This window comes from Nanorana parkeri, unplaced genomic scaffold, assembly GCF_000935625.1.
Source record: "Nanorana parkeri isolate BGI_ZX_2015 unplaced genomic scaffold, ASM93562v1 scaffold81, whole genome shotgun sequence".
NCBI lineage: Eukaryota > Metazoa > Chordata > Amphibia > Anura > Dicroglossidae > Nanorana > Nanorana parkeri.
Genome location: NW_017306349.1, coordinates 262,683 through 274,999, shown reverse-complemented (window position 1 = coordinate 274,999; position 12,317 = coordinate 262,683). Strand labels below are relative to the sequence as shown.

Sequence of the window (12,317 nt, the reverse complement as noted above, 5' to 3'; positions counted from 1 at the left end):
CCCCCCTCTCTCTCTCTCCCACCCTCTCTCCCCCTCTCTCTCCCTCTCTCTCTCCCACTCCTCTCTCTATATCTCTCTCCATCTCTCTCTCTATTTCTCTCTCTCTCGATTATATAACTCTCTCTCTCTCCATCTCCACCTCTCTCTCTCTCTTTCCCTCCCCCTCAATCGCTCTCTCTCTCCCTCCATCTCTCTCTGTCTCTCTCCCTCCCCCTCCCTCTCTCTCTCCCCCTCTCTCTCCCTCTCTCTCTCCCCCTCTCTCTCCCTCTCTCTCTCCCCCTCTCTCTCCCTCTCTCTCTCCCCCTCTCTCTCCCTCTCTCTCTCCCCCTCTCTCTCCCTCTCTCTCTCCCCCTCTCTCTCCCTCTCTCTCTCCCCCTCTCTCTCCCTCTCTCTCTCCCCCTCTCTCTCCCTCTCTCTCTCCCCCTCTCTCTCCCTCCCCCCCCCTCTCTCTCTCTCTCTCTCTCCCCCCATCTCTCGACATTAGGGGTCCAGTAGATGCCGTTATGTCCCCTCTTTCCTCCATTGAAGCTGATCAAGTACAGAACATGCTTGATCAGCTTCATCCTTGGCCACAGTAGCCAGGGAATAGCAGCTCTGAACCCGGAAACAATAAGGAGCTTGTCGCTTCCAGCTTCATTTAGCAAAGGGACGATCGATGAACGGACGTTCACTGATTGTCTTCCGCTCAACCACACAACACCCACCATGCTGGCCACGGGCCCACAGGAGGGGCAATGGAACCTGGGTTAAATGGCAGGGGTAGTCTGTCAAGTGGTGGTCCATGGTAGTTGTTGGCTGGCATTATAGATGCCCAATGTTTGCTGCTGACTGTCCTCTGCCTGACCTGCTGACACCAACCATGCCAGTTCCAGGCACACAGGAGGGACAGTGGAGGCTGGGATAAATGGCAGGAGTAGTCCAGCAGGTGGCGGCACCTTGGTGGCCCATGGAAGTGATTGGGAGGCAGTACAGCTGCCCAAATCACTTCCAGTGTAAAGCTGACAGTCGACTTTATACATGTAAGCAAACTTCCGGCTTCTAAGTCTGCTTACAAGGCTATGCTGCCGCCGCCATATACCATGCGGTGACGGCAGTGAAAAGGTTAAATATGCCATCGAAAAGCCACATACCATGAAAACTAATGCAGCCACCACATCTAAGACTGATAAACTGCAACATATTACATTTCAGTTGTCAGGTATTAGATACGTTTTAACCTTTATTCTTATACAAGGTGACTTTTTAGTTTGACCTTTTTGAATTAGTAAGCAGGTCGCTTTATCAGATCTTCAGTACTTAAAGGAGAACTATGAGATGAGTGATTTCCACTCACCTCATAGTTCTAGCCGACCTGTGACAATGAGACTGTCACAGGTCGGCTCAGTAGATCGGGAAGTGAGAGAACACGTACCGGCGTTCGCTCAACTCTCGATCCTGTCACGGCTCTCTGCCGTGACAGGGGGAGGGGCTGGATTCCCCTCTCCCCGCTCCGATCTGACTGGCGGAACGGACGGGGGAGGGGGCAGGTACAGCTGGCTCTGCCTCTAGATAGGCAGAGCCAGCTGTCACTCAAGCAGCTGGGCGGATCCCGTCGTCTAAGTCGGGATCCGCTCCGGCTGCGGCGTCTCAGTATACCGCGAGATGTAGCTCGCGGTATACTGAGCTTAGGGTAACGGGAGGACGCTAGTTTGTGTCCTCCCGTTACCCTAAGGAGAACTATGGGGGAAAACACTGACCCCATAGTTCTCCTTTAAAATATAGTAAATCACAATACTTAACCGAGAGTCCGAGACTGATCTTACTAAAGGAATTGGGAATCTACATTCATACAGCTGTGTGGGGTTTTTCTTGTATGTTGCAATAATAACAAAAAAAAATCCACATGTTATGTTTCTAATTACAACAAGCTTGCCGCACATTGTCGTCGGCGCTTGTTGGAACATGTAACAGGCTTGTGCCATGATAATAGATCCCAGTGTGTGAAATGCGGAATTACACAATGTGGGTGCATATAATGACCTCAGATGCGACACGTGATCAGGGTTCCAGGAGGGGAATTGGGGTGGAGGATATAGTCCGGGGGCCCATATTTTGTCAAAGTTTTGGGGTTCACCCCTAAGGTCAAGGGTGGGCAACTCCGGCCCTTAAGCTGTTGTGGGAACTACAAGTCCTATGAAGCATTGCAAGACCGACAGCCACAGGCATGACTCCCAGAGGCATCTTTGGAATTCTAGGTGACGCACAGCTGGAGGGCCATAGTTGCCCACCCCTCCCTACGTTCCTTACGGTCAATTTATAAAGAGGGAGGTTTGCATGTATTAAGCTCTGACAGGCATGGGGAGGAGGACTTTTCCCAACTTATGGGGTATAAAAGTACAAGGAACGTATCATATTTAGGGAGTGTAAAACTTCAAGGACACCTAGAAAGACAGCTTTTGGGGTTGTATATATTGGGAAGTCCTATTCCTTGGGCAGATGAACATAGATATACAGTATACACATGTTCAAACTCTAACCTGTCTTGGTCTGTCTGCTGCAATAATTGGTAGGACCATTTCTCGGGCCTTGGGAAATCCCTCTACTCTTTGAATCCCCAAACATGTGCAGATGCTTTTCACACGATTGGTTAACCGAAGTGAATATTCACACCATTTTTGAGTGAATGTTCTCAACTCCTTTGGTACAATCATTACATATGTAAACTTGGCAAATAAAACAATGAAATGGTAGCACCGTCGGCGAGTGAAGTCTCAGAGATGTAACATTTTTTATGATTGATTTAGGACTTCAGACGGTGGGAATCTTTCGTATTGCCGGCTCAAAGAAAAGAGTGGAGCAGGTGAGTTTTAATACGGAATAGTCAATCATGCACATGAACAAATGAGGGGAAGTCATAATGATAATCTATTGTAGCCTTTCTCAACCTTTTTAACATGGAGGAACCCTTTAAATGACTTTCCTGTCTCAGGGAAGTTCTGCTAATAATGACTATATCTACAGTGCATGATATATTAGCGTGATGGTCACAGGAAAAATGCTCCTTCCATTGGTGGTCAATGAGAAGAATACTCCTTACATTGGCAGGCAGTGGGAACAATGCTCCTTACATTGGCGGGCAGGGGGAACAATGCTCCTTACATTGGTGGGCAGGGGGAAGAATCCTCTTTACATTGGTGGCCAGTGGGAAGAATGCTCCTTACATTGGTGGGCAGGGGGAAGAATGCTGCCTACATTAGTGATCAGGGAAGAACGCTCATTATATTAGTGGTCAGTTTGAAGAATGCTCCTTACATTGGTGGTCACTGGGAAGAACGCCCATCACATTGGTGGTCATTGAGAAGAATGCTGCTTACATCGGAGGTCAGTAAGAAGAACAATGTCCCTTACATTGGTGGTCAGTAAGAAGAAGAATGTCCCTTACATTGGTGGTCAGTATGGAGAAGAATGTCCCTTACATTGGTGGTCAGTATGGAGAAGAATGCCCCTTACATTGGTGGTCAGTAAGGAGAGGAACACCTACCTTACATATACTCTAGCTAAAAAGATCATTGTTATCAGTGGTTACATATCTGAGAGGCAGAAATTGCTCCTTGCTCAAGGAACCCCTAGCAACCTGTGGGTCCCATAAACCCTGGTTGAAAAAGGCTGAATCATTGTATTCTCCCAGCAAAAATGTCTTTAGTTTTGAACAGAGTAGGGAAGAGATAAAAGTGTACCTAAACCCAAGAACAAAGAAAGGGAGGGGTGGCTCTTTAGAGAACAAAATGTTTAAATGCTTGAACGCTGCTAAGTTGTTTTTTCTGTTCCAGTCATGGTGGAACAGAAAAGGGTCTTCACCAAATTGTTACCACAAGGTTGGAAGAGAACAATTGTCTACAATGTCTGTGTATGATGTAGAATTAACAGAACCCTTCCATGGAGACACCTGAACTCAATCATTTGGAGGGGTTCCAATTCATCCCAAAGGTGTTCAGTAGGGTTGAGGTCAGGGCTATGTGCAGGACACTCGAGTTCCTCCAAGTCAAGCTGGTCACACTATGTCTTTATGGAGCAGGCTTTGTACACAGGGGACAGTCATGGTGGAACAGAAAAGGGTCTTCACCAAACTGTGACCACAAGGTTGGAAGATCAAAATTGTCTCCAATGACTGATGTTGAATTACCAGAACCTTCACTGCAATCACCTGAACCTAAAGGGGTGTCTGTATCCTCTTGCCCATATAGGAAGCATTATGGTTAGGTGTCTACAACCCCTTGGCCATATATTGGATATAATAATGGGATTCTGAAATTCTGGGATGTGAATGTACTAAAGTTTTTTTTTCAAATGAAACAAGTTGATTTGTTTTAATTTTAGCTGCTTGTCCCTTACATTGGTGGTCAGTATGGAGAAGAATGCCCCTTACATTGGTGGTCAGTAAGGAGAGGAACACCTACCTTACATATACTCTAGCTAAAAAGATCATTGTTATCAGTGGTTACATATCTGAGAGGCAGAAATTGCTCCTTGCTCAAGGAACCCCTAGCAACCTGTGGGTCCCATAAACCCTGGTTGAAAAAGGCTGAATCATTGTATTCTCCCAGCAAAAATGTCTTTAGTTTTGAACAGAGTAGGGAAGAGATAAAAGTGTACCTAAACCCAAGAACAAAGAAAGGGAGGGGTGGCTCTTTAGAGAACAAAATGTTTAAATGCTTGAACGCTGCTAAGTTGTTTTTTCTGTTCCAGTCATGGTGGAACAGAAAAGGGTCTTCACCAAATTGTTACCACAAGGTTGGAAGAGAACAATTGTCTACAATGTCTGTGTATGATGTAGAATTAACAGAACCCTTCCATGGAGACACCTGAACTCAATCATTTGGAGGGGTTCCAATTCATCCCAAAGGTGTTCAGTAGGGTTGAGGTCAGGGCTATGTGCAGGACACTCGAGTTCCTCCAAGTCAAGCTGGTCACACTATGTCTTTATGGAGCAGGCTTTGTACACAGGGGACAGTCATGGTGGAACAGAAAAGGGTCTTCACCAAACTGTGACCACAAGGTTGGAAGATCAAAATTGTCTCCAATGACTGATGTTGAATTACCAGAACCTTCACTGCAATCACCTGAACCTAAAGGGGTGTCTGTATCCTCTTGCCCATATAGGAAGCATTATGGTTAGGTGTCTACAACCCCTTGGCCATATATTGGATATAATAATGGGATTCTGAAATTCTGGGATGTGAATGTACTAAAGTTTTTTTTTCAAATGAAACAAGTTGATTTGTTTTAATTTTAGCTGCGAGAAGAGTTTGCAAATTCTGGCGATGTGCTCCTCGGTGAAGACACATGCGTCCATGACATATCTGCGGTGCTTAAGGGGTTTCTGAGGGACCTACGAGAGCCTATTCTACCTCAGGAATTATATACAGCGTTCATAAAAGCTGCAGGTAAATGTATAATTCTCTTACATCCTTAGGCTGCACCCACATATTGGCTGGTCCCGCTTACCTGATTCCTGTTAGAGCATAACAAGCACATAATTGATGACATTATTTTCAGTAACTGGGCTCTGTCACTGCATATACAAAACAAAAACACAAGAGCTGGAGAGAAGGTGTTCTGTAGTCCCAACTCGCTTTCCAGGTCAATGGCGCTGCTCCTCCAAAGAGGATATGAAGCTCAGTAAGTGAGCATTGTCACCCAAGGACAGGCCTTAAGACTTAATATGCCTACCACTTCTCAGTGGGAATATAATATCCAAGCCACCATTACTGAGAGGAAAGTCCAAGCCAATGATCAGAAATGGGAGAGCATAAAAAATCCAATATTGCGGCTCAAAGCCTAATCCAAAGACAATAGCCAGACAGGCTAAGGTCAGGGCTGGCAGCAAGATCTGGACAATGGCAAAGCAGACAAGACAAATCACACCAACTCCGGACAAGAACCTTATCTATATGATAGACATTAATGGACTAGCTTTTTTTTTAAAGGAGTGGTAGCTATTGACCTACACATATTTAGGTATTTTAGGCATCTACTGTATAGGGGGTAAGTACAATGTATAGGGGGTAGGCAACCTTGGCACTCTAGCTGGGCTGAAATTTGAAATCTCATTGCAAGACTCTGACAGGCAGACATGACCCCCAGAGGCAGGGCTCAGATGGGATCTGTAAATTCGCCATAGTTGGAGTGCCGAGATTGCCTACCCACATACCTTTGACCATACATTAAAGGAGAACTATAGGGTTAAGTCTTTTCCCCATAGTTCTCTTTAGGGTAACAGGAGGACACAAACTAGCATCCTCCCGTCACCCAAAGCTCAGTATACCGCGAGCTACAGCTCGCGGTATACTGAGACGCCACAGCTGAAGCGGATCCCGACAATTATGTGTGGATCCGCCCAGCTGCGTGAGTGACAGCTGGCTCTGCCTATCTAGAGGCCAGCTGTACCCGTCCCCTCCCCGTCCGTTCCACCAGTCAGCGCTGGCGGATTGGAGCGGGGGGATCCAGCCCATCCCCTGTCACAGCAGAGAGCTGTGACAGGATCGAGAAGTGAGCGAACACCGATCTACTGAGCCGACCTGTGACAGTCTCATTGTCACAGGTCGGCTAGAACTATGAGGTGAGTGAAAAGCACTCACCTCATAGTTCTCCTTTAAATCATCTTGGTTTCTACACAGTACTCTATCCTGTACTGGTTCTCTTTGTTGTATAGGTGTTGATTTACTTTGTAATTCATCATTTTTGATGCGTTAGAAATAAAGATGATCAAATCGGAAAAGGAAAACGTTTCCCTTGATGCATTTAACCTTGAAATGTATTTCTTTGTGCAGGGTTGCACTCCGAGGAGAGATTAAAGACCCTTCAGCTACTAATCTTTGCCTTGCCCTCGTGTAATGCAGACACATTGCTTCGTGTCTTGAAGCTTCTCCATAAGGTATCTCTCCATGAGAAGGACACAGTCAGCCTTTCAGGAGACCAGGTAGGTGGGACTCTGTGCTTCATGAAAATATATGGATATCAATAGTCTCATCCTCCTCCATCATCATCATCTCCATCCTCCATCATCATCTCGGCCTTTTGGCTATTATAGTATCTGTTCTTATCAGTTGTTGGATGGGGTTCGGTCCACTGCTAGTTGCGTCAGGCCCTGAGTAACGGGTAGACCCTAGACAGTGGGAGGGCTCCTGAAGGCACTACCTTCTGATGTGAGCGGAGAACCACAAGGTGTGGCCGGAGGGTTGGGAGGCGGCAGAGCCGTGGTGTTGTGCCCCCTGGGGGGGCGTTCCAGGGGTGCTCAGAAAGTCACTTGGGTGTGGGACCTCACATGACTCACTGTGCACATGGATACACACAACATTGCATTTTCTGCACTTCGCCTCCGAGACAGGCCTTATGGCTAGTCCGGGGCAATATTTTTGCACTCCGGCCCCTAGGGCCTGTCAGCGTGGTGCACTGGCAATCGTTATCTATTTATTGCACCTCATGCGCGATTTTTGTAAATTTTGACCCACAGATTGCTTAGGGTGCAGGTTTCTTCGGGGCCTATTCCCAATGCTAGGGAGGAGGTTCTGTGCCCTAATATACGGTTCTCTGCCTCCTCCCAACCAGGGGGTATCTCTTCGGGAGAGCCCCCTACCTAGTACTGTGAGGGACCTGTTTCGGCAGGTGCCCAAAGGATCGGGGTCCACCGGCCTTCGGGTAGGTGGACCATAGTATCTCAACCCCTGTCACGAGCCTTGCGCCCCGGGGGGTCGGGAATTCGAGGTCCCTTCTTTATTGAAGGACCAAGCACCCTTGTGCACGTTTTTGTGTGCTGTGATTTCACGGTTCACTTTTTTTTGTTCACAGGGGGAAGTTGTTTTTCGATGCACGTTCCACGGGCTCTTAAAGAAAAAATCTGTTCTTATCAGTGGCAGGAGGGGAAAGGAGCCGCTGTACCGGCCTTTTGGCTAGTATGGCTGGATACCGAGTACCCTCCTGATTTGGATGGGGCTGCGCATGTCTGGCCAGGGGATGGGAAAGCATTAAGCCGGTGGTGGTAACGCCCCCTGCAGTGGTGACCCAGGGGGTGCTCTAGTAGCACTGTGGCTGTGGGACCCCACTGGTGTGAACAAACACTTTGGCACGACACCTTATGATTTTTGATGCACATCACCTCTTGGGCTAGGCCTTTTGGCTAAGACCAGGGGTCATTTTTATTACCGGGCCGCAAGGCCTAGCCATTGTATTCACATTGGCACTAAATTATTTGTCTCACTTGTATGTCCACCTTTCACTATTTTTTTGTGTTTTTCACTCCACAGGATGGAGGGTGCGGGTCTTCGGGCCTACGCTGAAGTCTAGGGGGAGGATGTGTGTCCCTCAGATTCCTTCCTCCCCTGAATAGGGGGTCTCCCTTCGAGGGAGCCCTCAACCGAGTACTTGGTGGTCGGCTTTGGCTGACCACAAGGAATGGGTCCGCTTGGTTTCGGCTAGGTGGACACGAGTGTCTTGACCCTGTCAGGAGCCTTGCGCCCCGGGGGTTCAGGGATGGGCCCTGTCTCTCCGGGAGACGGACCCTTTAGACAGCACCCTTGCTGTGCACTTTTTTGTGTGTCTTCACGTGCACTTTTTTGGTTCACTTTTTGGGTGTTTCGTAAGCACGCTCCATGGGCTTAAAAAAAAAAAATCAATATAGATTGGGTCATAATAACATAATTAATAACTTTTCTTCTTTTAGGACTATAAATAACTCCCGACCTAGCCTCGGTTGCAGCCATGAACTCAAACTTGGAGGGTGGTGGGGCTAATTCAGGGACAAGCAATGTGCAACAAGGACTGCTGGTGGCAAGGCATATTGCTATTAAGCTTTCTAAGCGTAAACTGATTTCAAGGTAACCTGTTGCCCACAGATTCCTGGAAATAAAATGTCCGCCGCCAACCTCGCAACTGTATTTGGTCCAAATCTACTGCAGAACGAGAAAGGTTTGGCGGATGAAAAGCAGAGCTTCCTGGACAGCGCAGCACAGATAACAGTGACCGGGTCCATGATACAGCATTATCAGACCTTGTACACGGTGAGTATACTGTAATAGCATAGGCCTTTCACAATGCGTGTAGAGCAGGGCCTCCAGCTGTGCTGTAACTACAAGTCCCAACATGCCTCTGCCTCTGGGACTCATGCCTGTATTGGTCAGTCTTGCCATGCCTCATGGGACTTGCAGTTCCACAACAGCTGGAGGGCCGGAGTTGTCCAGCCCTCCTGTACAGTCAGCACATGAATATATGCAAATAATATGCAAATTAAAGTGTATGTAATCCCTAACAATGAACTTCTCTTATTTCCTCCCTTTTGGTTCATTAAAATAAGTTTCTTATCTGTTCAATACAAGCAAAGAAATACCTGTTGATCCTGCCAGAAATCTGAAGAGCTGATAACTTCCTGTGCTCTCTGTCTGGGCTGTTCAATGTTCCCTCTGTGGACTAGAGAACAAGCACCCCTCGAAGTCATAAAGATGTTCTTTAGCCTTCCTGTCCTAGGGTGACAATGCCGTTCTTCTATAGATACAGTGCAGGGCGTGAGCGTTGTCACCCTAGGAAGGAAGTGTGTTACCGGCAGGATCACTAGGTGATAACAGGGAAAAATAATCTAATTAAAGAAAACTAGCGCAGCCACCTCTTCGAAGGACAGGAAGTGGCAACGTGTTACATTTTTTCTTCTTGAGTTTGGGTACATTTTTTAACCGTTCTTCCTCTGTTTTCAGGTCCCTCCCCATATGCATAGTGAATTAATGACACAGTTACTGCAGACGGATCCAGAAGTTGTAGATTATTTATTGCGGAGGAAATCCTCAAACTCTCAGTAAGTGGCAATATATAGATGAAATGAGGATATTCAAAAATAGGTTACAATATGTGAAGGTTCTGTAGTACATAATCATCTCTCTGTCTTACTGCGCCACCATGCAATCATGCCGCTACTTCAAAAGTCATGGCAATATAATTTTGATTGATCACATGCTGTTGGTTAGTTGAATTGGAATGCTGATCACAAGCCAGGTCTTCTTGTTCTTCATCAGCACCTGACCGTACAAATGTTCTGATGGCACTGTGGGTACAAATTCCCGTAGGCACACTGCAAAATGTTGCGGAAAGCCTTCAAAGAAGAGTGGAGTTATAGCTGCAAAGGGAGGCAAGCTGCATATTAATGGCCATGGTTTTGGGGGGTAGGTTTGTTGACCAGTTTGGTGTGGAAGAACTCGAGAGCCCTTCCCTCAACCCTACTGAACACCTTTTGGGATGAATTGGAACGCTGAGTGTGAGTCAGGTCTTCTCATCCAACATCAGTACCTGACCTGACAAATGGGCACAGATTCCCACAGAGACACTCGAAAATCTTGTGGAAAGCCTTCCCAGAAGAGTGGAGGGTGTTGTAGCCACAAACTGCATCTGTGCACTAAGCCAGCTCCATAAAGACATGGTTTGATGAGTTGTGTGTAGAAGGACTCAAGTAGTCTGAACAGAGCCCAGACCTCAACGTTAACGAACATCTTGGAATTAAATGAGAGCAAGTTCTTGTCATCCAACATCAGTACCTGACCTCACAAATGGGCACCAATTCCCACAGACACCCTCCAGAATCTTGTGGAAGGTCATCCTTGAAGAGTGAAGACTGCTATAGTCGCAAAGGGGAACCAACTCCCTTTTAATGGCCATGGTTGGGGAGGGACAACTCCATATTAATGGCCATGGCGGGAGAGAGCCAACTCCATATTAATGGCCATGGGGGGGGGAGAGAGCCAACTCCATATTAATGGCCATGGGGGGGGGAGAGAGCCAACTCCATATTAATGGCCATGGGGGGGTCCTCAACCCTACTGAACACCTTTTGGGATGAATTGGAACGCTGAGTGTGAGTCAGGTCTTCTCATCCAACATCAGTACCTGACCTGACAAATGGGCACAGATTCCCACAGAGACACTCGAAAATCTTGTGGAAAGCCTTCCCAGAAGAGTGGAGGGTGTTGTAGCCACAAACTGCATCTGTGCACTAAGCCAGCTCCATAAAGACATGGTTTGATGAGTTGTGTGTAGAAGGACTCAAGTAGTCTGAACAGAGCCCAGACCTCAACGTTAACGAACATCTTGGAATTAAATGAGAGCAAGTTCTTGTCATCCAACATCAGTACCTGACCTCACAAATGGGCACCAATTCCCACAGACACCCTCCAGAATCTTGTGGAAGGTCATCCTTGAAGAGTGAAGACTGCTATAGTCGCAAAGGGGAACCAACTCCATTTTAATGGCCATGGTTGGGGAGGGACAACTCCATATTAATGGCCATGGCGGGAGAGAGCCAACTCCATATTAATGGCCATGGGGGGGGGAGAGAGCCAACTCCATATTAATGGCCATGGGGGGGGGAGAGAGCCAACTCCATATTAATGGCCATGGGGGGAGAGAGCCAACTCCATATTAATGGCCATGTTTTTGGAATGGGATGTCCAACCAGCTCATATATGTGTGATGGCCAGGCTTCCACAAGCCTTTGGCCATATAGTGTACATTGGCAACTTCCACTTTCCAGTGCTTGTTTGCATCTGAATGAAGACGGTAAAGAAACTGTGCATTTAAAAGAGAACTATGGGCCAATAGTTTGGCCATAGTTCTCTGTAGGATCACAGGAGGACATATGCTATGTCCTCCTGTGACCCAAAACTCAGCATATAGCGGGGTTTTGCCCACTGTATGCTGACAGCACAGATCCACACTGCAGATGGGAAGGATCCCAACAATATTGTTGGGATCCACCCCACCACCTGATAAACAGCTAGCTCTGCCTGTCTAGCTACGCCCGCCAGCTTCAGTGTCACACATCGGCTCTAATTAACGTGAAGAGTGTATTTCACTTTTCCCATAACTCTCCTTTAACAGCAGCATGTCAAAGGGCCTCTTGGAGGCAGGGAGGCAGTGATATAAGGACAGTTGAAGGAATGGAACAATATTGAGTTTACTTCAAGGCACTGATGTGGTATAAACTAGAAAATTATCATTATTCAACATTGAGGTCTGGGTGAATGATGGGCGTTAGCAGGACCAGATTTCCCACAAGGCCACAGGCGGCCGGGACAGAGGGGCTGCAGGGGTGTGGAATCTAACCCCTCCCCACACCGTGTACCTCTCTCCTTGCTGGCCACCTCTCTCCGGAGATTTTCAGTAAGGAAAGCGTTGAGTGAAAAAAAAATAACAAACATTTAAAAAAATTTAAATTGATAAATAATAATTAAAGAAAAATGTAAAGAAATAAGTAAAAAAGAATAAGATTTTTAAAATTAGAAAATAAAAAGATGAGTAAAACA

At 46.9% G+C, this 12,317-nt stretch overlaps 1 protein-coding gene across 1 annotated transcript in view; it reads left to right on the top strand.

Moving 5' to 3' along the window:
- The window catches only part of LOC108805039 (rho GTPase-activating protein 6-like), a 33,267-nt gene that overhangs the window by 19,975 nt on the left and 975 nt on the right, over positions 1 to 12,317 (top strand). Inside the window, exons 7-11 of the mRNA XM_018576991.1 lie at positions 2,784 to 2,839; positions 5,273 to 5,423; positions 6,810 to 6,958; positions 8,871 to 9,035; positions 9,723 to 9,820. Of these exons, the coding sequence (XP_018432493.1) occupies positions 2,784 to 2,839; positions 5,273 to 5,423; positions 6,810 to 6,958; positions 8,871 to 9,035; positions 9,723 to 9,820 (619 nt within the window). The remainder of the gene's footprint in view (positions 1 to 2,783; positions 2,840 to 5,272; positions 5,424 to 6,809; positions 6,959 to 8,870; positions 9,036 to 9,722; positions 9,821 to 12,317) is intronic.